Raw genomic sequence first — 24,809 nt, 5'->3', positions numbered from 1 at the left:
GGCAGGACCGGGGAGGAGCCGGGTCTCCGCCTTCGCCTCCGCCGCGCGGCTAGCCCCGCCCTGGCTATTTCCGCCGCTGCGCAAAGCCAGGACGCCTGGGGAGGGGGGCGGGGTCTGTGCGCCGTGGGAGGGGCGAGCCCGGGGTGGGGCTGAGCCGGGGGCGCGGGTCTTCAGCCGGTGCGGCCCCTGGGCAGCGCCAGAGTCAGCGGCCGGCGGGCGGACAGCGCACGAGGTAGGGGCCGCTGGGCGCGGAGGAAGGGGCGGTGACCAACGGGCCGTTTGCGAGTGTGAGTGTGTGATCGGAATCGGGAACGGGGCACCCCACCGTGCGCGCACCGCCCGGCAATCCTTGCCCTGAAATGGACTCGGGGAGCCTAGTGGGAATGGGTAATGAGTGACCTTTCTGAGTCCCTGATTAAAGTGATCTCCAAATCACTGTCGGGTATGGTTGATTTTAAGAAATGAGAAATACTTGCCAGAATAATGAATGGTGCGTGGGGGCGGGGAAGTGGGAGAAATGGGGTGTTGTAAATATCCTGTGTCTTGCGCCATGGTAAATGCGTAGGTGTATGCATATGTAAAAGGAAATCACTGAGCCACACTCTTAAAATTTGTGCACTTGAGTTTAAAATCTTCAATTTTAAATTTACTTCAGTTTTCTAAATTCTACAATCTACCAAAATTTTAAAGTAAATTTACTGAATTTTACTAATTTTAATTTAGGAAAATTTAACTTCAATTTACTAAATTTTCAATTTGCTAAAATTTTAAAATAAATTTAAAGCAGAAACGTGGTTTTATTGAAAAGGTGAGGAGGAAACCAGACTTGGGAGAACACCCAAGGAGATTTGTGCACATCTGCTATTTTTGTGTATGGGTAAGATATGATTGTGGAATTAGCCTGTCCTGATTCTTATAATTTTGCAGTTTTATCTTGTTATAGAAGGAAATTTTTTCTTTCTCCAGAAAGGGACGTGGACAAGTTAAGCACATGTTGAGAAGCTATGAGAGCAGCTAAGAAATGACTAAATTATATTCATGATACCAAGTCTGTGTGAGAGGGGTATGTGTGTTAAGTTGCTTCAGTCGTATCTGACTCTTTGCAACCCCATGGACTGTAGCTCACCAGGCTGCTCTGTCCATGGGATTCTCCAGGCAAGAATACTGGAGTGGATCATCATTTCCTTCTCCAGGGGATCCTCCTGACCCAGGGATTGAACCCAGGTCTCTTATGTCTCCTGCACTGGCAGGCAGGCTCTTTACCACTGGCGCCTGCTGGGAGGAGAGACTGTTACTGTTAGCCACTCAGTCGTGCCAGAGCTGAACTATTCCAGGCTGCGTTTGTGCTTTGTTCAGTCATGACTCCTGTGACCCCATAGACTGGAGCCTGCCAGGCTTCTCTGTCCATGGGATTCTCCAGGCAAGAAGACGCAAGTGGGTTGCCATTTCCTTCTCCGGGGGATCTTCCCGACCCAGGGATCGAACCCTGGTCTCCTGCATTGCAGGCACATTCAAAGAGAATATTGCTTGTGTCAGTCTGATTCTTTACCGACTGAGATAGAAGGGAAGCCCAATAGGCTGCCCTTGTTCTATGATAAAATAATGCTTCCCTTTTAAGTAGAGAACTGTTTTAATCAGGCTCAAGTTCAGGTGTCAAAATTTGTGGCTGAAAATGGAAATGGGAAAACTACAACTCGCTTCTCTATACACGATATAGTCAGATACTCCTCCCACCTCTCAGAAGACTCAAGAATCACCTCCTGACATGTCAGGGCCTTTCAAAAGCCATTTGTTAACAACTGTTTGCTGGAAAGTGATTTGTGTTCTTAATTCCAAGGGAGGTGCCTTCTCCATTATTCTCCATTAAATCCTAAGCACACTGAAGCCCAATTTGTCAAAAAGGGAACTTTTTCTTGAAGAACTTCTTTTCCGTGATGTTTGCTGTTCTCATAGATGAATCATTAAATTAACTCCACTAAGATTAGCCTGCTAGTGTAATCCAAACCAAATTAGTTTCACTAATGATTCAAAGGATATGTTAGAACTATTGTGTTGTATTGTCCTTATGTAACAAATTTCATATTGAAAAGGCAGACATTTTCCACATACCTTCAGGTAGATTTGCAGTTATGTTCGCATGTCTTTTTTCCTTAGTCCTCTTTGTAAAGGAAAAAAAAAAATAAGGAACAAAGAGTATTGCTCATCATCCAGTTATACTAAGGGTTAAATTGCAACCCCCTGCAGAGAGTGATATTCCCCAAGTGTTTCAGGACTTCAGGAAGGAAAATAAGAGTGAGGCATTATGTGTTTTGGATCAATGGCCCCTAGATAGCATACTTCAGGGAGAATTACAGTGGTCCCAGATTTCTGCAACTTTTTGTACACAGAAATCACTAAAATCATTAACTTGAAGTATCTGTTCTTTGTGATTAGCAGTAATCTTTTACCAAGATGTATGCTAGACTATGGGCTTCCTCAGTAGCTCAGCGGTAAAGAATCTGCCTGCAGTGCAGGAGCCACAGGAGACACAGGTTCAATCTCGGTGGGGAAGATCCCCTGAAGGAGGGCATGGCAACCCTCTCCAGTATTCTGGAGAATCCCCATGGATAGAGGAGCCTGGCAGGTTCTATAGGGTCGCAAAGAGTCAGGCACGACTGAAGTGACTTAGCATGCATATGCATGCTAGGCTACATATTTTTCCTAGTAAAAAAAAAAAAAAAATCTTATGTACAGAACATACATATTTGGAGCATTTTCCCGGAGCTATGCTCTGAAAGGCTGTGCCCCTAAAAGACTCTCTCCCAGGCTATTGTCCTCAGTGAGGTCCCCAAATAAAATTGAAACTCATAACTCTTAGGTTGTGTGTTTTTCTTTAGGTCAACACCTTTGTATGCATTTTCCCATTTAAAAAAAAAACGGTTTAAGAAAAATATTTGAAAATGCAGACTTGTGGGAAAGAGGTGGGATACTGAATCCATGCATCTGCTTTTATTCCTTCCTGAAACTCCACCAAAACAACAGGATTTTTAAAGGCTTAAAGGAAGGACAGAAGAGAAGAATAAAATGTCTAAATCAAGGAAGCAGATGGACAAGTGGTGAAGGATTTTGCAGACTGAAGAAAGCTAAATTCTAAACCAGCAATGGGGAAGCCAGTGAGCAATCCTACTTGTAGTGTAGAATTCCCCAGTGCTCACGTTAGCAGCACCAGGTATCTCTGGGAAATGGAAGGGTCTGGTCTAAATTAAGGCAATTGTTTGAAATTCTGATTCCTGAAAAGCTAAGTTCCTGATCCCTTCCTCAACTTCCTGCTCCTCACGGCATCAGCAGACCATTGCAGGTTTATTCCCTGGAGAGGGTACAGTCTTTGGACTGGGAAGATACAGTTCACAGCTGGGGATGGGAGTACCATACTGAAAGTACAGAAATTAACTGAACACAAGCAAATGAATGCTGGCATCTCCTTCCGCTTTTATCCTTTTCTCGTGGGCGGAGGAGCCTGGTAGGCTGCAGTCCATGGGGTTGCAAAGAGTTGGACACGGCTGAGCGACTTCACTTTCACTTTTCACTTTCATGCGTTGGAGAAGGAAATAGCAACCTACTCCCGTGTTCCTGCCTGGAGAATCCCAGGGACGGGGGAGCCTGGTGGGCTGCCATCTATGGGGTCGCACAGAGTCGAACACAACCGAAGCGACTTAGCAGCAGCAGCATGTGAGTATAGAATCATGGTCTCAAGGACTCAAGCTTTCAACAGAAATTAGAAGGTCCATTTTTGGAAAGTCTTGAATCCAAATAAATAAATAAAGATCATGACATCTAAGTTTCCAAATGATATCTGCTCACATCATTCTACACTAAAGTTTAGAGTCAGTAAGCTCCATCCACAAACTTAACCTTATAATCAGCTTTTTGGTTTTACTCTTAAATGTGAGTAGGTAAGGGGGCTTCCCTGGCGGCTCAGTGGTAAAGAATCCACCTGCCAAGCCGGAGATGCAAGCTCAATCCCTGGGTCAAGAAGATCCCCTGGAGAAGGAAATGGCGACCCACTCCAATATTCTTGTCTGGAAAATTAAATGGACAGAGAAGCCTGGTAGACTGCAGTCCATAGGGTCACAAAATCAGACATGACTGAGTGACTAAGCAATTGCTAGGCATTTAAGGACAGTCACTAGTTTGGAAGACAGAAGACAAAACCAACAGAAAAAGTGACTCAGTAACAAACCATGCGAGTAAATAAAAGAAAATATTATGGCCATTCTGTACATAAAAATAAAATGAAAAGAGAGCATCAGAAACAAAAAGGAGCTCTTAAGAAGTAAAGACTTGAAAGCAGGAAAGAAGAACTAAATAGAAAGATAAAAATAAGGTGATTTCTCAAAAAATACAGCCAAACAGTGAAGAGCTAGAAAATAAAAAAAATATGAGCGATTTACAGTATTGGGTCAGGAGATTCTATTGTTATTGTTGTTTAGTCGCTCAGTGGTGTCTTACTCTTTTGGGAACTCATGGATTGTAGCCCGCCAGGCTCCTCTGTCCATGGGATTTCCCAGGCAAGAATACTAGAATGTACTGTCATTATTTCCTTCTCCAGGGAATCTTCCCAATTCAGGGATCAAACCTGTGTTTGCTGCACTGTAGGCAGATTCTTTACCACTTGATCCATTTGGGAAGTTCTACAACCACATAAAAGGGGTCTGAGAAAGAGAAATAGAAAAAAAGGGGGGAGGGGATCAAAATCATCTGAATAATTCAAGACTTCTTCCAGAATTGAAGAATATGAGCTTCCGGATTAAAAGAACTACACCAAACAGATGAAAGTGGACCCAGAGTAAGGCATAGAATTATGAAATTGCACCAACTAAGGAACAAAGCAAAGCTTTGAGAGAGAGAAAAATATTGGCCACGTGGAAAAACCATCGGAATCCAAATGTCTTTGAATTTAAGCATTAACTCTGCAAGCTAGATGATAAGGGAATGATTTCTTCAGAATTGTGAGTGAAAATGTTTTCCACCTGAGAATTCTTACCCAGCAAAACTATACATCAAGGATGGGGAATGCTTAGTGGCTCAGTCACGTCCGACTCTTGGCAACCCCATGGATTGTAGTCCTCCACGCCCCTCTGTCCATGGGATTTTCTAGGCAAGAATACTGGAGTGGGTTGCCAGTGGGTGGGGAATAGTATGAAGATATTTTATACATGCAAAGTTGCAGAAGAAACCCTTTTCTCCCATACGCCCTTTCTCAGAAAGCTGCTGAAGGTTATACTTTACCAATATAAGGGTGATAACAAAAAAAAGAGGGGGATAGCCAATTAAGGAAACAGGGGATCCAGCACAAGATAAAAAAGAAAGCTTCAGGATGATGATCGGGAAGGACCCCAGAAGGCCAGCTGTGTACCACGAGAAGAGAGCATCCACGTTAGAAGGCTCTTCTCTAAGATGACGTTGATAGGATATCTGATAACTGAAGAGACTGGGATTGGGAGAACTTAGTGCTGAATTAGTAATAAATACATAGAAATTTTATAAATGAAAAAGCCAGATAGTTATTAACTATAGAATAAAAAAGTTGTACAGAAAAGGAAAAGTAATCATAGAATTCTACATGTCTTAGCTGAGAATAGTATTTACCTAGTCATTGTAATGTGTACTTGAAATATTTAATCACAAATATGCTACATGTGCATGGATGCAATAGGAAAAATGAGAAGGTGGTGTGTGTGTCTGTGTGTGTTGGCAAGTTCAAAGAGGGCTAAATGCTGATATTTTCTAGATGCTTCCTAGAAGTGAAAAATTAAGATACAAAATAAGCATGGTATTTGAGTCATATTTTGAGTTATATGTCAAGATTCAGCTAAAAGAATTAAAGATGGTTGCCTCTCGTTAGAAATGGGGACCTGCTTCCATAACTCTGTTGAACTCTAAATTGTGTACAACATAACATTGGTTAAAAACAATAAGTAAACATTAAAAGAAGTTTTCAAAATTAAAGAACGAGATGTTAAAGGGACTTCCCTAGTGGCTCAGTGGTAAAGAATCCGCCTGCCAATGCAAAAGAATGAGATGTTAGAAAAAATTCTCAGCTAACAAAAGTTATACTGCCTGTTTATTTATTTTTTTACTCTCTCTCTCTTTTTTAAAAAGTTAAACTCTTTTACTCTAAGATGTAATTCAATTTATTTAAAGATCCTTCCTAATATGGATTATGAGGTATGCCGTTACCATCAGACTCACTGAAAAGTAACTTTTGTGTGGCTTTTCCTTGAATATTGAAATATTTTTTTAAAGCTACACTGCTGGAAATATTAGAGTTTTGTTTCATTTATCATAGAATTGAAATGCCCTTACATGACACCATTACAGACATTTTTCATTTTTAGGCACTGGGGACATTTGGTTGTGAGCCAGAGCCATCTACAAAATCATGGGTGATACAAGAGCCTTACTTGACAGTGAAGAGTACCCAAACACTGAGGTTCAGAAAGACCGAGTGCTGACTCTGGAAGAATGGCAAGAAAAGTGGGTGAACCACAAAATTGGATTTCATCAAGAACAAGGACATCAGTAAGAAATGTTTATGTTTATATTAAATGTTGGTCTATAACAGAAATGCCCCATTAAAAACTGACTTTGGAAATAGAAATAATAATATAGGTACACATTATTTGACTGATTTTTAAGATACACAGGTTTAGTTTTTCACATTTGAGCATCTTTGAGGTCAGAATGCATCTGTGGCATGTCATGGTTTAATTGGCAGTGATATTTCTTCCTGTGGAGTATAAATCATGGTGCGACCTACAGTTGATGGCATCTTCAATTTTTGAAATATGTCTTACTTTAATCCCCTGTAACACCTATTCATTGGTCACGTGTGTTTATACATACCCAGATGCTCAAGCTATGTTAATGCTACTATCTCTTTATACTGAAGAGTAGTGGTGTTATGACTGCTTTCCAATAGCATATGTTCAAATGTTAAAGTACTGTCTACATGGTGGAAGAAGAGAAGTTGAGAGAAATTAATGTGAGCTTCATGCTGAGCAATAATGGTAGTAGAAGTCAGCTTTGAAGCAGCAGCAATAAATGATGGCCCATTGGCAAGTAAAGTGGTCATGACAGATGTTCCTTCGTCCAGGCAGCCACCCTGACTGCCCAGGGAACATTGTTATTATTATTACATTTGCACACTGAGTACTAGTTGGGATATCATTCCAGAACCATTGTATGCGTTCTCTCTGTTGTGTAGCTGGCCTTAGAACATACACACAGGTCGTGATGGGTGGTCTGACTCTTACGACCCCATGGACTATGTAGCCCATGTAGCCAGGCTCCTCTGTCCATGGGATTCTCCAGGTGAGAATCCTGGAGTAGGTTGCCATTCCTTCTCTATCACATAGGTATACATTTTTAAAACATATCAACTAACGAAAAATAAAATTTTGATTTTAATTACTAACCAGGAAAATCCCAGGTTTGGGTCAGGTTAACCCCTCACTAGCTACATGACTGAGCAAGCTGCTTAATCTTCTGTTTCTTCATATGTAAACTGGCGATTTTAATAACCAAGGTTCTCTACTGAGTAAAAGTTGTTGGGAAATATTATGTGAGATAATGCATGAAAAGTACTTAGCATTATATGATTGTAGTCCTTTCCTCTGTGCCTTGGGCTAATTAAAACATTTTTTTTTTTTCTTCCCAGGCTATTAAAGAAGTATTTGGATACTTTTCTTAAAGGCGAGAAAGCACTGCGGGTATTTTTTCCCCTTTGTGGAAAAGCAGTTGAGATGAAATGGTATGAGCAGATAAGCATGAACATACTCTCTTGTCTTGATGATAAATACTGTGGGTGAATATTTAATAGGATGTAAGTTTTAAAAGTTCCTTTCTCAGGAAATGTACAGGGATTCTATATTTAGTAGACTACTATGGATGGGTTCATAGAGGCAATATTTTCAAACAGTTAAGACACTGCCTAAACAGAGGGGTGAACTTGTCTTTTTCTTTATTGCGTTAAGAAAAAGAATTAGTTTAGAACCATTGAGATGGGAGAGGGGAAGATGGAACCAGTTTTTCATCTTAATTCTCCTTCACCTTTGTGCACGGTTTAGTTTTTGTAGGTGTTTTAGGAATGTGGCTAAGTTAATTTTATGTATTTTAAATAGAGGTGGACAGAAAAATGAATTACAGCTTTTTGGCAAGAATGTATATAGTCCACAGTTCAGCTCAACCCTCCCTCCCTCAACCAGCACGTAGGAGTTTTTGTTTTCATGAATCATTGCTAATAAAACCAGTGATAAAGAAAGTGTTTCTTGTGAGTAATTCTCTGTGAAAAGAATTCACTTTAACTAACAAGCCACCCTCACTATGGGTTACCCTGACAATTGTTTCCTATACAGAATTTGTTGTAATGATTGATGTACAGATCCTATCTATGTGCCAAGATGTACTATTTATTTATAAGCATGAACACTGAGAACTTTGATCATCAAGCAGGAAAGAAAAATAAAATATATGAAAACGATTAGTAAGTGGAAAAATACAGTAACTTAAAAATGCTCTGTTCCCTATGAAAATATAGATGGCCAAACCACAGAATATGTGTGCATTGGGAGTGGATTTTTGAGTGGGGACAGTGACATTTTTGCAGCCTGCCACCGCTCCCGCAACTTGTAGCTGAGAGCTTTTGCAAGTGGCTGCTGTGCCTTAAAGAGTCTGCTGCTGCTGCCGCCAAGTCACTTCAGTCGTGTCCAACTCTGCGCAACCCCAGAGACGGCAGCCCACCAGGCTCCCCCGTCCCTGGGATTCTCCAGGCAAGAACACTGGAGTGGGTTGCCATGTCCTTCTCCAGTGCATGAAAGTGAAAAGTGAAAGTGAAGACGCTCCGTCATGTCGGACTCTTAGCGACCCCATGGACCGCAGCCCACCAGGCTCCGTCTAGGTGGCCACAAAATTGAGAACATTACATCCTAACTGACTCACTGAATCAGACAAGAGAATTTCTTTGGAAACTACCTGCAAGAAAAACATTAACTCTATGAACAGATTGTTTTATTGTCATAAGTGTTAACAACCTGGTTCTAGCAGAAGCTTTGAGGCAAGATTAGAAAATGGTATAAGGAAACAGCCGATTAAATGTGATTGCTGAAGATTCCTTTAGACTTTAGGGTCTAAAGTCATTTATAATAAGAATGCCAGAACTCAGCTACTGTAATTGTGGGCGGCTTTCTAGGTGGCTCAGTGGTAAAGAATCTGCCTGCCAATGCAGGAGACATAAAAAAGGGGGTTCAATCCCTGGATGGGGAAGAAACGCTGGAGTAAGAAATGGCAACCCGCTCCAGGTTACCTGGAATGTTCCATGGACAGTGGAGCCTGATGGGCTACAGTCCATGGGGCTGCAGAGAGTTGGACATGACTATTATTGTATAAAAGTTGTTATGTTAGAGGATTTTTCACTTACGTAATAAATTTGTGTATTAAAGGTCTATACAGATATCCAACGTGAATAGATAAACTATTAGCTGAAACTCAAAAACATTAACATAGTGTTTAGGACATTTTCTTAGATTTTGGGTTTTCTTAGGGCAATGTATTACAGTATAATCCAGTCTGTGTGAGTCTACCGTAGGCTATGCTTCATTTTTCCACGTGTAAAAATTTGTACTTTTTGACTTCCTTCACCCATATCACCCATCACTCACCCCCACGCTCTGGCAACTACTAGTCTGCCCTCTGTATCTATAAGCTTGTTTTTGTTTTTGTTAGATTCCACATGTAAGCGAGATTATATGCTGTTTTTCACTGATTTCATTTCACTTAGCGTAATACCCTCAGAGCCCATCCATGTTGTCATAAATGGCAAGAGTTCAATTATTTATGACTGAATAATATTCCATTGGGACAGTAAAGTTTTTTTTAATGTGTATCCCAACTCCCATCCCCATAAACTTCATGATTTTATTGCATGATTTTGCATGGTGCAGTGGTTTTTAAGAAGGCCTGTATTGCATCATAGCATAAATGACTTATGTGTTTATTTAATGTGGCATAAAAATCAATACTGTACCTGGGTATTTGTGCCACCAGTTCTGTTTTCCCTGAAGTCTAAGATCCCAAGACTGAATCCTGTAACCATAAAGCTAATCAGGAGAATACTAGCTATTTGCATATGGTAATGAAACAAAATTCTGGGTAGGGTTTAGTGTAGATAAGTGGAAATTTTAGCATTGTTACAGAAATGGATGCTCATGTTCTAGCCCTGTGTACTCCAGTACTATATCTTATCAGCCCCATGTGGCTATTTAAACTAAATCACACAAGCCACGGCTCAAGGGCCCTAGGCTACGTGGTTAGCGGCTGCTGGATTGAACAACACAGGTAGAGATTCTTCTCTCATCACTGAAAGTTTTAATGGACAGAGCTGATTTCGAGAAATTGAAAAGCATATCAAATTCATAGGATGCTGTTAAATCAAAAACTCTTCCAATCCAGTCCATTTTTAGTAAATCAGCATTTTAAGGTATAGTTTTCCAAGCTTTTAAAATTTCCCCAAGGTCCTATAAAACCTTTTCTCAGAACTCCACATAGCATAGGGTTTGTGAATATATAGATTATGTTATATAGAATATGTAGAGAATATATAAATCTGCTTGCTGTGGATCTGCATGTTCTGTGAAACCCTGTGAGTCTGAATTCATACAAATCTCATAAAATTAAGGAAAATATATGCTCACTGGTGTATATGCTTTTATTTAGTATTGTACTCGAAAGAAAACTTTAAGTGTAATTATATGATTTGATGCAGGGTTGCAGACCGAGGACACAGTGTAGTAGGCGTGGAAATCAGCGAACTTGGGATACGGGACTTTTTTACGGAGCAGAATCTTTCTTACTCAGAAGAACCAATTATGGAAATTCCTGGAGCCAAAATATTCAAGGTGTGTTTTGGTTTTGGCAAATATTATTTCCATACCCCACAAAAAAGGTTTTTCTCAGCATGAGTAAGTGAAGACACTATACACATCAGATGACCCCTCTTAATCTTCAGATTCACCAGGACTTTATGTAGCATAAGGAGCAGAAAAAGATAAACAATATATAAGTGAAGACACTATACACATCAGGTGACCCCTCTTAATCATCAGATTCACCCAGACTTTGTATAGCATAAGGAACATAAAAAGATAGACCATAGCTAGATGTGAACAACTAGACATGACAAGCCAAGATCAAAGCTTATTTGTCATATTTTTGGTTTGGGTTTGTTGGCTTTTTAATTTATCAACAAATGTTTCTGAGAACCTGTCAAGTGCCACACCCTGCGTAAGACACAGAAGAGATGAAAACACTGTCCCTGCCCTAAAGAATCACTTAGTTTAGGAGAAAAGAGAAGCATAGGAGACTGTTTGTCATACAGGGAGCTCAGTGAAACGACTTGGGGTATTAAGCAAACCGAGAGGGAAGTTTCCTAACCCAGCCTAAGGGGAGCTTCCTGAAGTGTGGTGACAGGGCTGGGACAGGCAGGGCGTCAGGTCAGCCAGCTCAAGTGCCCTGTGAGGCTGGTACCTCATTCTGCACCACAGGGTTTTAAGTGGGAACGTGACAGCCAGGCTTTCTTTTGCAACCAGCCACAGTGGCTCAGATGGTAAAGCATCTGCCTGCAATGCTAGAGACCCAGGTTCAATCCCTGGATGGGGAAGATCCCCTGGAGAAGGAAATGGCAACCCACTCTAGTACCTTTGCCGGGAAAATCCCATGGACAGAGGAGCCTGGTAGGCTACAGTCCCTGGGGTTGCAAAGAGTCAGACTCGACTGAGCGACTTCACTTTCACTTTCACCCTTGTAGCCTCAAGGGAAGTGAGTTTGAAGGGCGGTAGCCCCCTGGCAGAGAGACCAGATAGGAGGTTGTGAGCAGTGGTCCGGGAAAGAACTTGAAGGGCTGCACTGGGAGAGTGATGGGGTGCTTAGAGGAACAGATGGCTTAAAGCCATGTTTAGGGTGTCACACTGGGAAGGCTTTGGTGATTAACTGAATGGGAATCCAGAGGGTGATGAGGTTACATTTCCAGCTCAGATGACTGGTTGGATGGCAGAGAGTACAGGAGAAACAAGTTGAAGAGCAGAGAAAATGAGCATTGTTCTGGAGATGATTAGTTGCAAAGATGTGTGGTATGAGAAGGGGGTTCTGGCAACTGTCTCCAAAGCGTGGGGCAGTGTCTGGGCTGGAAATGATAGATTTGAGAGTTGTCTTCTGCCTGTGACCAGAATGATCCAGTGAAGCTGCTGCACTAGCTTGGAATAATAATGTGGAAATAAACAGAATCTACCCAAATGAGAACAAGTAGAGACTGTTTGTTCAGAGGGAGTCAGCCAATTGCATTTGGCAGAGGCTTAAAGCCTGGCAGTGGGGTGGGAAAGCTTCCTGGTGAAAGATGTGAAGGCTTCAGGTGCTATGGGCTAACTCGGAGCAGCACCCCGGTGACTGCTTTGGGAAGCATGTTTGAGTTGGAAGAGACGGGGAGGAGGGGTGGTGTTATAAATCAGGGAGGATGGCGGTCAGCTGACCACCACCCTGCAGGGCTGAGGTTTGACTTCCCAGGCTGCTTGCTCCAGAGGCTATGGGTCTGAGTTCTCTTATCAGACATGAGTTGTTGGTAGGTGCAGTCTGGCCACTGTGTGTTTGTATATTCAGTCTCTCGCTAAGTACTCTGTTCTAAAGATTGAAATTAATCGCTCAGGTCAGTAGGAAGCTTGAGAGTACTTTATTTTACAGCTTCCTCCCAGTTCATTTTTAGATCGTCTAAGAATCCCAGTTGCCTCGGTCCAGAGAGGCTAGTCCTCCTGGGGGCCATGGTTCTCAGCCCCAGTTGCTGCTGCTTCTGCTAAGTCGCTTCAGTCGTGGCTGAAGCCACGGGGCTGACTCTGTGCGACCCCATAGACAGCAGCCTACCAGGCTCCCCCGTCCCTGGGATTCTCCAGGCAAGAATACTGGAGTGGGTTGCCATTTTCTTCTCCAATGCATGAAAGTGAAAAGTGAAAGTGAAGTCGCTCAGTCGTGCCTGACTCTTAGTGACCCCATGGACTGCAGCCTACCAGGGTCCTCCAACCATGGGATTTTCCAGGCAAGAGTACTGGAGTGGGGTGCCATTGCCTTCTCCGTCTCAGCCCCAGTGGCACCTTTGAAATTGTCTGTGGATCTTTTAAGATTCCCAGTGCTCAGGCTAATTAAGTCATAACCTCTAGAGGTGGGGCCTGGCACCAGGTCTGTGTAAACCTCCCCAGTGAGTCCCATCTGCAGCCTGAACTGACATTCATGGGCTGTTCTCCTGGCCTCTAGGCCCCTCCTCCCTGTGTTTCCAGACGGGTCTTCAAAGGCCTGTGCTTCTCTCATCGTAGCCTCTGTTGGCACCTCATTTCAGAATAAAATCCAATATTTTCAGGCCCTTTAGTACCTCTCCTACCCTGCCCCTCTCCTAAGCCCAGGCTCCTCACTGCCCACCACTGTGATATCAGCAGATGCATCTAGCTGGTTCATCCGTGGCCACCTTTTGTTCCTCCTTTCCCCGAGCGAGGGCAGTGAAGTGAAGTCCCCGCTCTGTCTGCTCTGTTCCCACAGTTCTGGGCACACAACCAGAACAGCACAGCCCATCCTGTATCGTGGTGGCTCTCTGTTCCCACGCCTCGCTGCCCCCACCAGGCTGTCCTTAGCGGGGTCAGGGCCTGTATCAGATTTACTGCAGTCTCTAGAACCCGGGCTAATCCTGTCCACTAGACGCTTGGGAAATAAATGCTCATTGGCCAGTGAAAGAGAGAAAGTGGGGAGTCAACAGAACTGCACTTTTAAAATGTCTGCCTGGTAACTGAGCGATCTGTGTGCTCGTCTTTAAGGGAGTTAAAATGTCAAGATTCTGCTAAAGGGAACCTTGCTAAAATTTAACAAGTTCCAGAGTAAGTGCTAATTGATTTTCAGGGTTAACCAATCTCTGATTTTCCTTTTCTTTTTTTTTTTTTTGAGTTGATTCCAAAGAATCCCATACTGGTTTTTAATTTTTTTTTTTTTTGGTTTTTAATTTTTTAAAGTGCCATTATTTTCAGTTAAAAAATATTTGTGAAAGTTGCAAGGTGCAGGAAGTGAGAGGGAAAAAATCGAGAGGAGCTCACCGAAATGATTGAGAATCACTGTTCAGATGGTGGCAGGCAGGTTTTTTCTTTATTATGTAAATTCTTTATGCTGCTGCTGCTAGGTCGCTTCAGTGGTGTCCGACTCTATGCGACCCCATAGACGGCAGCCCACCAGGCTCTGCCGTCCCTGGGATTCTCCAGGCAAGAACACTGGAGTGGGTTGCCATTTCCTTCTCCAATGCATGAAAGTGAAAAGTGAAAGTGAAGTCGCCCAGTCAAGTTTGACTCTTAGCGACCCCATGGACTGCAGCCTACCAGGCTCCTCCATCCATGGGATTTTCCAGGCAAGAGTACTGGAGTGGGGTGCCATTGCCTTCTCTGAAATTCTTTATAATGTGGTCCATATTTATTTTACAATTAAAAAAATAAACATTTAACAAATGATGTGTGAAGATGATTTGCCGTGAAATTATGTCCTTTATGTTTTTAATTACATATTCTTTACTACCTACGCTCTGTTTTGTCCCCTCTTTTTCTTTTTTTTTTCCTCTGACCATTCAGGTACCTCCTAATAAAATGTTTTGTTTGGTTTTTTTTTTTACTTTTTCATTGCAGAGTTCTTCAGGGAACATTTCATTGTATTGCTGCAACCTTTTTGATCTTCCCAGGTAGGACTGATGTCTTCCTCTCCACTTTTAAAAATCTGAGTGTTTGCTAGACAGTGATGAGGTAGGTTGAGAATCTTTTTATCACTTCCATCCAATCTGCAGTAGCATCCATGAAAAACATTCATTTGAGTCTGTGTTCTGCAGCTGTTTTTACTGGAGCCTACATGTCTGCACACATGATATCTTTGTCCTTGGGTAACTTCTAAGCTCTGGAAAGATTATTTTGATCCTAGGAAGGTAGGGAAAAGGAGGGGAAGAAAATGTCTTCCACTTCACACCTGTGTCTGTAATGGAAATGCGTTTCAGTCTTAGACGGACAGAGGGGAGATCTCTTCTGAGAGTTCCTGTACCTGTTCCAGGGGCTGAGAGCAGAGCTGTTGCAAAGTGTCCCTCGTGCTTCCTTTGCTCCCAAGTCCAAGCTGCTGCCACCAGTGCCCAGAACTAGGCGGAAATGGACAGCTGCACACACACACACACACACACACGTGTACACATGTGTCAGCACATCCCTAGAGATTCTGAAGGAAAGCATCTGTGAGATCCCAATTCCTTAACTGCTGGTGAGGTTCCAGCACATTCCGTGGGGAACCCTGTCTTGTTAAAGATTCGGTTTTTCTTACAGAATTTTTTTTTCTCTTTTTCTTTCTGGTAGAGCAAATATTGGCAAATTTGATAGGATTTGGGACAGAGGAGCCTTAGTCGCTGTTAATCCAAGTGATCGCAAACGGTTAGTGATTTGGTTTCTTTAATTATGTTGTTTCCCCCCTTTCCCCTTTTTAGCCTTAATTCAGTATCTCGTACTTTTTCTGGTTTATAGAAGATTCCTAGACTTTTACTAGTTTGGAATAGCTTGTTGTATTTGGAATTAGAAGACCTGTATCCAACAGTATCTTGGTCTAAAAAGTATAGGATTTGGCTGTGGGGACACAGGCACAAGACTTGTGGCTGTGTCACTTCTAAGCCGTGTTACTCTAGTCAGAACATTCAGTTCCTCTAAGCCTCAGTTTACTCCTCTGTAAAACTGTAATATTTCTACTCATACCACCCTCCTCACTTCCACTGACCCTGCTGCTGCTGCTAAGTCACTTCAGTCGTGTCCGACTCGGTATGACCCCATAGACGGCAGCCCACCAGGCTCCCCTGTCCCTGGGATTCTCCAGGCAAGAACACTGGAGTGGGTTGCCACTGACCCCACCAGCTAATAATATTTGTTGGATTATTGCCATGTGCCAGACTTTGTTGAAATGCTTTATGTTGATCAACAAGTTCATCTACAAAGTTGCCCTGTGAGGTATTAGGCCATCATTATTCCCATTTTACAGATGAGGAAAGTAAGGTCAGAGAGGTTAAAAGTTATATGTCCACAGGGTGGCAAGCAAGAGCATGATAGAATTGAGATTCAGGGACATCCCCGCTGGTCCAGGGGATTAAGATTCCACACTTGCACTGCAGGAGATCCCTGGTGTAGGAACCAGATCCCACACGCTTCGCAGTGCAGCCAGAAGATAAAATAAAACAAATAAAAATAGTTAAAGCCACGCCCATGCCTCAGCCCCCTCATACGGCTGTGGTGGGAATGGAAAGAAATGACACATGCAGAAAATACCGTGTCGACCCTAAATGACAGTTTAAATATTAGCCGTTACTGTATTAGGGCTTTTGATCTGGGTATTTTGAGTGGCCATTCATCTCTACCTGGTCTTATGAGAAAATTAAACTATGAGAAAACGTACTGAGTGAAATGTGATCCTTCCTGTGTACTTTCCAACCCAGATGTCATTCACAGACTCATGTGGGTGTAGCACATAAATATTGAATTATTTAGTTTTATGGAGGCAGACTCATAGCACGTGGCCAAAAGGGTTGGGACTACACATCAGTGAAATGAAGTCTCAGATTTTAAAAGTGAATTGTTTGACGAATTAGGCTTGTTGCCACACCTCATCTTTTTTTAATTAGACCATGCCGCATCCTCAATATGTATTTTTCCCTTTTCTTTCTGACACTGCGTCTCTCTTCTTCCCTCTCTGGGACCCTTCCCTACCTCATATGCTTGGAAGTCATCGTTCCCTGAAGGACCATCCTTAGCGGGACTGTTCCTGCCTCTCCCCTGTACGCCCTCCTTCAACAATCGCTTCAGTTCTCCTGTTACTGGAAACTTTCGTTCCAGTGTTCAACAAATAACGCGTTAAGTTCCTACTGTGTCTAAAAACACACGATGCTGGGGAAATAACTGAACAAGTGCACGTTGGTATTGGCCCTCGTCGTTTCTGTATTTCCAGTTCTGTTCTTTTCCAAAAGCTGCTGTGGAAAAAACCCAAACAAACTTTTTGGCCAACCCCAAATAGATATAAAACGTTAACTCATAGTAAGTGAAAGTGAAGTCACTCAGTCGTGTCCGACTCTTTGCGACACCATGGACTGTAGCCTACCAGGCTCCTTTGTCCATGGGATTTTCCAGGCTTCAAGAATACTGGAGTGGGTGGCCATTTCCTTCTCCTAACACATAGTAAAAGGTTAATAAGTATGTGTTGAGTCAATAAATGAGAACAAATTAGACTGAAAACCAGGGAAATACCGTTTCCCAGCAGCTACTATTGCCTCTTCCGTCCTAGAAATGAAGGCCTTCCAAGTGGCCCCTGAACTGTTTAATTCATGGTAAGAAAGAGTCATGAGGCTCCTCTGGATTCTGTATTCCTGGTGCCCTTCTTCTCTTTTCTCCCCTTTCAGCCATCTCTGTGTGTGTGTGAGTGTGTCTGTGGTCACAGACCCAAGAACTCCTGAGAACACTGGCCTTTGTTTCCGGAATAACTGTTTATTTTGAGCCATTGGACAGATCCACAACTTTATCTTACATTTAAGGTACTTAGTGCTTTATCCCAGTCCTGCCTTCAGTACTGGGTGTCTTCCTGCTGAGATTACATGTGGGCGAGAACTGCTGTGTTTTCTGCTATGACTCTTAGGCCTTTTGTCTAACATCAATCATATCTCTCATTTTTCTGAATTTTTGGAAACAAGTTGAGAAAGTCTGCATTCCAAGAAGAAGGATGCTGGTGAGCCCCAGGACACCCTGCCGAACCCATCTGACTCATCACTTCATGGGAACAGCTAGTTCTTTCTTCTTAAAAATGATAATCAGAAAGTTAAGACGCGAAGGTTTCTGCTCAGAAGTTTGCTTAGGGCTGGTTCTTTTGCATGTGAGGAAGAGCGACCAGCTCAAACCAGCTGGAGTTTTAGGGGCGTTTATGTCGTGGATGCCGAAGGAAGAAGTCCCTGACTTCTTAACACATACTGTGCTTAATACAAGTGCTTACAAGCACATACAAGTGCTGAATACATACTGTTCTAAGCACTTTCTATGTGTGAGCTCACTGAATCCTCACAACCGCCTGTGCGTTCACTGCTAGTCTTATCCCCATTTAACAGATGGGGAAACTTGAGGCACAAAGGGGTAAAGACTTCGTCAAGCTTACACAGCCAGTAGGTGGAGAGGTTGAACTTTGAGCTTGGGGACCTTGGCGAGCCCGCCCTCCTAATCTCCACCCTGGACAGCCTCCCTGATTTCTCCCAGGGCTCCAGACAGGGCTGGCATCACAGCTGGACCCGGTGGAAACCCGTATGCCAAGTGCCAAAGCGCCTTACCCAGAGCTCTGCAGCCTGTTGACCTCTGTCTGTCTCTCTCGTGGCCACTCACCTCCTTGTGTGCATCTCCTCTGTCCTCCTGCCTCAGCACTCGGCTTCCTCCACCGACACACTCCTGCTCACACGTATCTGACTCACAGCCCGTAGCCTTCTCAGCTCCAGCCACCGCCCAGAACAGCAACTTCAGGGTTTAGTTCAAAGACCACAGCAAACCATCAACTCCTCTTTTTTTTTTTTTTCTTTTGAACTTTTAATTTTATATTAGGGGCTTCCCTGGTAACTCAGTGGTAGAGAATCCACCTTTCAACGCAGGAGACATGGGTTGAGTCCCTGGGTCAGGAAGATCCCCTGGAGAAGGGAATGGCCAACCCACACCAGTATTCTTGCCTGGAGAATTTCATGGACAGAGGAGCCTGATGGGCTACAGTCTGTGGTGTCGCAAAGAGTCAGACACAACTTATCCACTAATGACAACAAACAATATTTTATATTGGAGTATAGCCCATTAACAGTGTTATGATATTTTCAGGTGGACAGCACAGGGACTCAGCCATACATATACATATAGCCATTCTTCCCCAAACTCCCCTCCCGTCCAGGCTGCCACATAACATTGAGCAGAGTTCCCTGTGCTATACTGTAGGACCTTCTTGGCTATCCATTTTAAATACATCATTGCGTCCATGTCCATCCCAAACTCCCTAACTATCCCTTCCTCCATCCTTCCCCTCTGCCCCTGGTAATGGTAAATTTATTCTCTTAAGACTGCAAATCTGTTTCTGTTTTGTAAATAAATTCATTTGTATCATTTCTTTTTAGATTCTGTATATAAGGGATGTCATAGGATATTTATCCTTTTCTGTCTGACTTACTTCACTCAGTATGACAATCTCTAGGTCCATCTATGACCAACTTCCCTTTGGATCTAACTCAGTTTCCCAGTGGAGTCATCTGATTGGTCAAATTCATCATTCTGTCTCCTGGTTGGTCTGCTGATGGGCCCTGTTAGCATCTGGTCCCCACTCTGAACCCATCAGACATGGCTGGGAAGTGGTATTGCCTGCCGCCCAGGACACCTGCTCCAAGGGACAGCTGCAGTGGCGCTCAGGGGTCATGCCATACTTGCAGAACTTTAATGTTCTTGAATTTTGACCTGTTTATCAGTCTTGCACGCGGGCGTGCTAAGTCACTTCAGTTGTATCTGACTCTTTGTGACCCTGTGGACTGTAGCCCACCAAGTTCCTCTGTCCATGGGATTGTCCAGGCAAGAAGACTGGAGTGAGTTGCCATGCCCTCCTCCAGAGGATATTCCTGGCCCAGGGATCGAACCTGCATCTCTTATGTCTCCTGCACTGGCAGATGGCTTTTTTACCAATAGCGCCACCTGGGAAGCCCGTTTATGAGTCTTCTGTCCAGCTAAAAAGAGGAAAGGGATTGTTTTGTGCCTCTTATCTGAGCCCCCTGGCAACCACCCCATCACCCTGAATATTTGTTAGACTGCAGCATCCCCAGCCCCACAGCAAACCTACTGACTCAGTTTTGGGATGACTGACGCCCAGGCATCTTTTCTTCCCACGGATGCCCAGGTCATCTCGATACCAGCCTGGTCTGGGAACCACTGCCCCAGAACTGGCAGTGCTTCGGGAAATACATGTTCAAAGCTGACCGGCCTCCGGGGTCCAAGTCACTCTGGAAGGAGCCTCTCCTCCACTTTATTTGACATCTTCTGGTCTGAGGGGCTCTTTCCTGAACCTGACTTCCTTTTTTTTTTTTTTTTTTCCGGTCTGTTCCCTGAGGCATTTGGATCTTAGTTCCCCTATCAGGAATTGATCCCACGACCCCTGCTTTAGAAGTGCGGAGTTTTAACCACTTGACCTCCAGGGAAGTCCCAAGAGCTCCTTTTGATTCCCATCTTGTTTATCTCCCAGCTTAGGTGGGTAACATCATTTGCTGAGCCCATTTCTGGCTGTTTAGAATAAGACTCGACTCCATGTGATTTTTTGGAGAATTAAACTCAGTAACAGAGGAAAGGAAAGCTGGGCTTCCCTCCCTGCATCTGGTCCTCCACAGGCCTTGACTTTGTAAAGAAATGTAACGCATGTCTTTTTGTATTCTTTTCAGCTACTCAGATGTAATGTTGTCCCTAACAAGACCTGGGTTTCGGTACCTCTTGTCTGTTTTTTCTTACGATCCAACTAAACATGCAGGTACAGTTTCCTTTTTGTTCTTTTTCTGGTTGCCTTGTTTCCTGATTTCTATGACGGGGATAGCATTTTTTTCTCCTACTTTATCTCATGGGAGGCATCCTGCCTATATACATGAAGTCTGTGTCAGCCGTGATGGGGGGATGGATGCGTTGGGCTGATGCCAACAAATACAATTACATCTTCATAGGAAGATGGGGTGAGAAGCGCACGTGGGAAGGTAGGAGGTGGGCAGGAAAATCTCTAAACTATTGCTGCTTTTTAATTGCTGGAATTTTATAATTTATTGCATGTTCTTGTTCGGTTGCTAAGTTGTGTCCAACTCTCTGTGACCCCCATGGACTGTAGCATGTGTTAAAAATAACTGTATATTTTTTGAATGTGTAAAAGGGATGTTTTCTTCTGGATTCATTTAAATGTGTTTGAACATTAACGCTTGACCTTTTAAGTCATGGCTTTTCAGGAAGAAGTGAAAACCAAGTGCATAGACTTTCAATTCGTAAACATTCCCGTTTGGATTTTAATAGAGCTTTTTAAAAAGTGCCTTGTTTTATACATATTAATGTTAGTATTTTTTTTTTTCTGTTTGAAGAAGTCAGTTCTTGAAAACTCATTAAAAGATGAGACCTAGTGGCTATAATTAAGTCTGGGAACATTCAGATGGAAATAAAAACTAAGGGAGACAGATGTCAGCCCTGCAAATGTGATTTAGCAACTTACTGACCAGAGAGATGTTAACACATCTTTCGTTTGTGTGTTGTGTGTATGTGCTCAGTCGTGCCTGGCTCTTTGCGACCCCATATAGCCCAGCTGGTTCCTCTGTCCATGGGATCTACCAGGCAAGAATACTGGAGCAGTTTTCTATTTCCTTCTCCAGGGGATCTTCCGGACCCAGGGATGGAACCTGTGTCTTTTATGTCTCCTGCACTGGCAGACAGATTCTTTACCACTCTGCCACCAGAATGTTACTGACTGAGACATTTCAAAATTCACTTACATAATGAATCGCCAGCCACAGGTGTTAGTTTCAGCAAAAATGCCCCAGTCAATAATGTGTTAAATTCCCTTCCTGAGCAGTAGGCCTAAGGAAGGGCCTGTGGGAAGCAGACAGAGCAGGCTCTGTCTGGGGTGGAGGCTCAGAATACCTTCTAGAACGGGGCAGAAGTTGTTTCCTTTAAAGTGCCTGCAGCAAAATGGGCAGAGTGTGTAGAATGAGGGACTGTGCACGGTCGAAAATCTATGCTCTGGAAGCAGCAAGTCCCAGGGGAATTTGTTCATGAACTCCACTCTCACGTCCCTGCTCCCAAGTGCCATGGCTGACTCAGCGTCTCATGTAAGCTGGAGGTGCGCGTCTGCCATTACCAGTGGTTAGCTGGTCTTTGGTATAAGATGTGCAAAATAAGAAGCAGAAAACGTGTCCCATCCTCACCTATTTGGATAATCGAGTTGTATGTGGAAGGAATATCCCTAGATCATTGGGAATAAGCTGAGAAGTGGGCCCTGAAGATTTGTTTCTCTTTAGAATTAGATCTGTAGAGCTTGCTCTTCACCATGTTTCTCTTTTAATTAGGTCCACCATTTTACATTACAGATGAGGAAGTTAAAAAATTGTTCGGTAAGTTACAGATGTGTGCTATAACTTTCTAAGTAAAGTCAACTGTTTTGAGCTGTTAGCAAACTATTAATATCTGAAGTACTTAAAAGTCCAAAGCCATTTTATTGGAGACTATTTTAATCCCCCAAAAAGGGACCCATCTCTGTAATATGCCTTTTTAGCTAAATGGTATGTTTATGTTAAAGACATCTCAATTCTTCTAGAGAGATGGTATATTTATTTTAACTCTTAGGAGTTAAAAATGATAATAACATTCGGAGTTGAGAAAATGTACTCTTAGTATTTTCCCATTTTCATTAAAAAGAAAGGAAAAATCTTCAGTACACACAGTTTTTAAATCACGATATGTTTTTGAAGAATTGATTGTATTCGTCATAAAATTTTAACTTGCCACTTTCTTTTTGTTTCAGGTTCAGTATGCAATATTCAATGTCTAGAGAAGGTTGATGTTTTTGAAGAACGACATAAAAGTTGGGGAATCGACCAGATTATTGAAAGGTTATATCTATTTACAGAAAAGTAAATGAGACCTAAATAGAAGCAAATAATATCAAAATGTTTTTGAACAATTGAAAATTGTGCTAAGGCATGAAAATGGATGACTTTTGGGGAAAAAATTGTTCACAAATCATATCACAGATCTTTGCTAAAAAATGCTTATAACTTTTTAGAAAAAGCACATATTTTGGAAAGAAGTGTATGACTGAGAATAAAATATTATACTTGTATGTCTTACTGATTGTAAGAATTTTTTACAATCAGCATGTATTACTCATATAATTAAAAAATAAATAAATGCAATGTATGTAACAAATATAATAGAAAAAAATGGTATCTTTATGAAGTTTAGAAGCATTGAGGAGATGTAGCACTTTTAACAGGGTTCAAGGTAAAAGCTAACCATCTAAGACATTCTAATAAAACATTAATTTTTACTATAAACCCTCAAATTGTACTAAATCCTAGCATTCCTTTTCACATTTTTCTTCTTATATAATTTTATATGCAACAGAATGAAAAAAAATTTTTTTTAACTAATGAAATTGACCACTCTATAGGGAACAAAATATTTTTCCCAAACTGTAAAAATAAATCATTTTTAGAAGTTTTTTCCTGTGTTTGGCAGTTTTTTGTTTCTCTTAATTTAATCTTGTTTAAATGATAAAGTCTTAAGAAGTGAAGGTGTACTTAGGGGTGGGTTCATGTCTGTTCATTATGAAAGTTTAGATTCAAAACTTTTCAGTTTTCACTAACAGTCACATTTTGTTAAATCAGACATTCCTCTCTTACTGCACCACCTAATACCTAAACGATTCAGCTTGTTTAGCTCATTTTAGTAGGCTGGGGTGCATTATTAAAATTATTTAATGGTGTGTGTGTGAAAATTTGAGAAGCGTTGACATTTCCAGATTCTCATTTCCAACCATACAGCTCCAGCTCATTTTTCTGTGGGTGCTCGAAACGTTCAAGCCTCTACCACTTACCCCTCACCACCAATCCCTCACCACTGGAGCCCAGCACATGGTGGGGGCACAAGTTTATGAAATTAGATAGGCGGGTGAGTGCTGGAGGGCAAGGTACCCTTGGGGGAAAGCAGAGCTGGAGATGTCACTGGACCCCAGGTCGGGTCCAGGGAATCACGCAGGTGACGGAGACCTGCCTATTACGGAGGTCCCCCAAGGCTGGCCTGAAACTCAAACCTTGCCAACCCAGGAAGGGTTCAGGCTGGCAATGGTAGCGAGTTTTTGCTCCTGTGAGCTCCCAAGCCCGAGCTAAGGTGCCTACTGTCTTTGCTCCTTCTCGGTTCAAAAGTTGCGTCTCTCCTCCTGGACTGAGATGCTTCTAGTCTGTGCCACTGGCTGTCTTCCTGCCTCTGGTCATTGTCAGGTACACTCTGCGACATAACTGTGTCCTTGGACTTGTTCTGGGATTCCTTCTTAACTGCATGTGTGTGGCGTGTCTTTCCACGCTTGCAAAACCAGCAGCCCGCCTGCTTGAGCGCTGACTCAATCCCCAGACTCCACGGCCTGTCACCCTGCACCCCCTCTCTGCTGTCACCGCTTGAGCTGGGTCTCCATTTCCCCTCCTCTTCCGCCTGGTACTTTGCACAGCAGTCAGCCACTGACCACAAAACCCGTTCTTCAAACCCTTTGTCCCCTTTGGGGCTCCTTCTAGGTGGAAGCAGGAAGAGATGGTTGTGCTATTCCTGGGCCCTCTAAGGGAGGAGTATTGGAGGAAAGTACAGAGGAAATCCATGGAGACTTCACCACAGAGGAGGAAAGATTCTTCATAGGAAACTCAGAGTTAGGCTCAAGGAATTTCTTTTATTAATGATCATGTGTTTATATGTGACAAGGATTATACTCTATAAGGTACTTGAGAAACCTTTCAACATGGACTTTAGAGATAAGCAAGTGCTTAGCATGATTCCTAGATAAATGCTATTTTCCTAACAGTGCTTCCTATAAATACTAGAGAACCATCAAAGGAAAGTTTTAACATTGGGGTTTGCTGCCTGTATGTTGCATCCTTTTAAGTGTTCATTAGTTTATCCATTTAAAAA

General features: G+C 42.7%; 1 protein-coding gene across 2 annotated transcripts; it reads left to right on the top strand.

Annotated features, from left to right (window-relative positions):
* The first annotated feature begins 85 nt into the window (after window positions 1–85).
* TPMT (thiopurine S-methyltransferase) lies at window positions 86–23,355 on the top strand. 2 transcript variants are annotated; one of them, XM_006072519.3, is made up of 9 exons: window positions 86–232; window positions 6,378–6,561; window positions 7,700–7,792; window positions 10,802–10,934; window positions 14,733–14,785; window positions 15,438–15,512; window positions 20,549–20,634; window positions 22,202–22,246; window positions 22,657–23,355. In XM_006072519.3, the coding sequence occupies exons 2-9, from the start codon at window positions 6,422–6,424 to the stop codon at window positions 22,767–22,769; spliced, it is 738 nt and encodes a 245-aa protein (XP_006072581.2). In that variant the 5' UTR covers window positions 86–232; window positions 6,378–6,421; the 3' UTR covers window positions 22,770–23,355. The 2 variants fall into 2 exon arrangements, with proteins under 2 accessions (XP_006072581.2, XP_025121866.2); XM_025266081.2 differs by having other exon boundaries at window positions 120–232; window positions 6,361–6,561.
* Window positions 23,356–24,809: the final 1,454 nt, after the last annotated feature.

Source organism: Bubalus bubalis, chromosome 2 (genome assembly GCF_019923935.1).
Source record: "Bubalus bubalis isolate 160015118507 breed Murrah chromosome 2, NDDB_SH_1, whole genome shotgun sequence".
In the NCBI taxonomy this organism is placed as follows: domain Eukaryota; kingdom Metazoa; phylum Chordata; class Mammalia; order Artiodactyla; family Bovidae; genus Bubalus; species Bubalus bubalis.
Note: the sequence above shows the minus strand (reverse complement) of the source record. Positions and strands in the feature narration are given on the sequence as shown.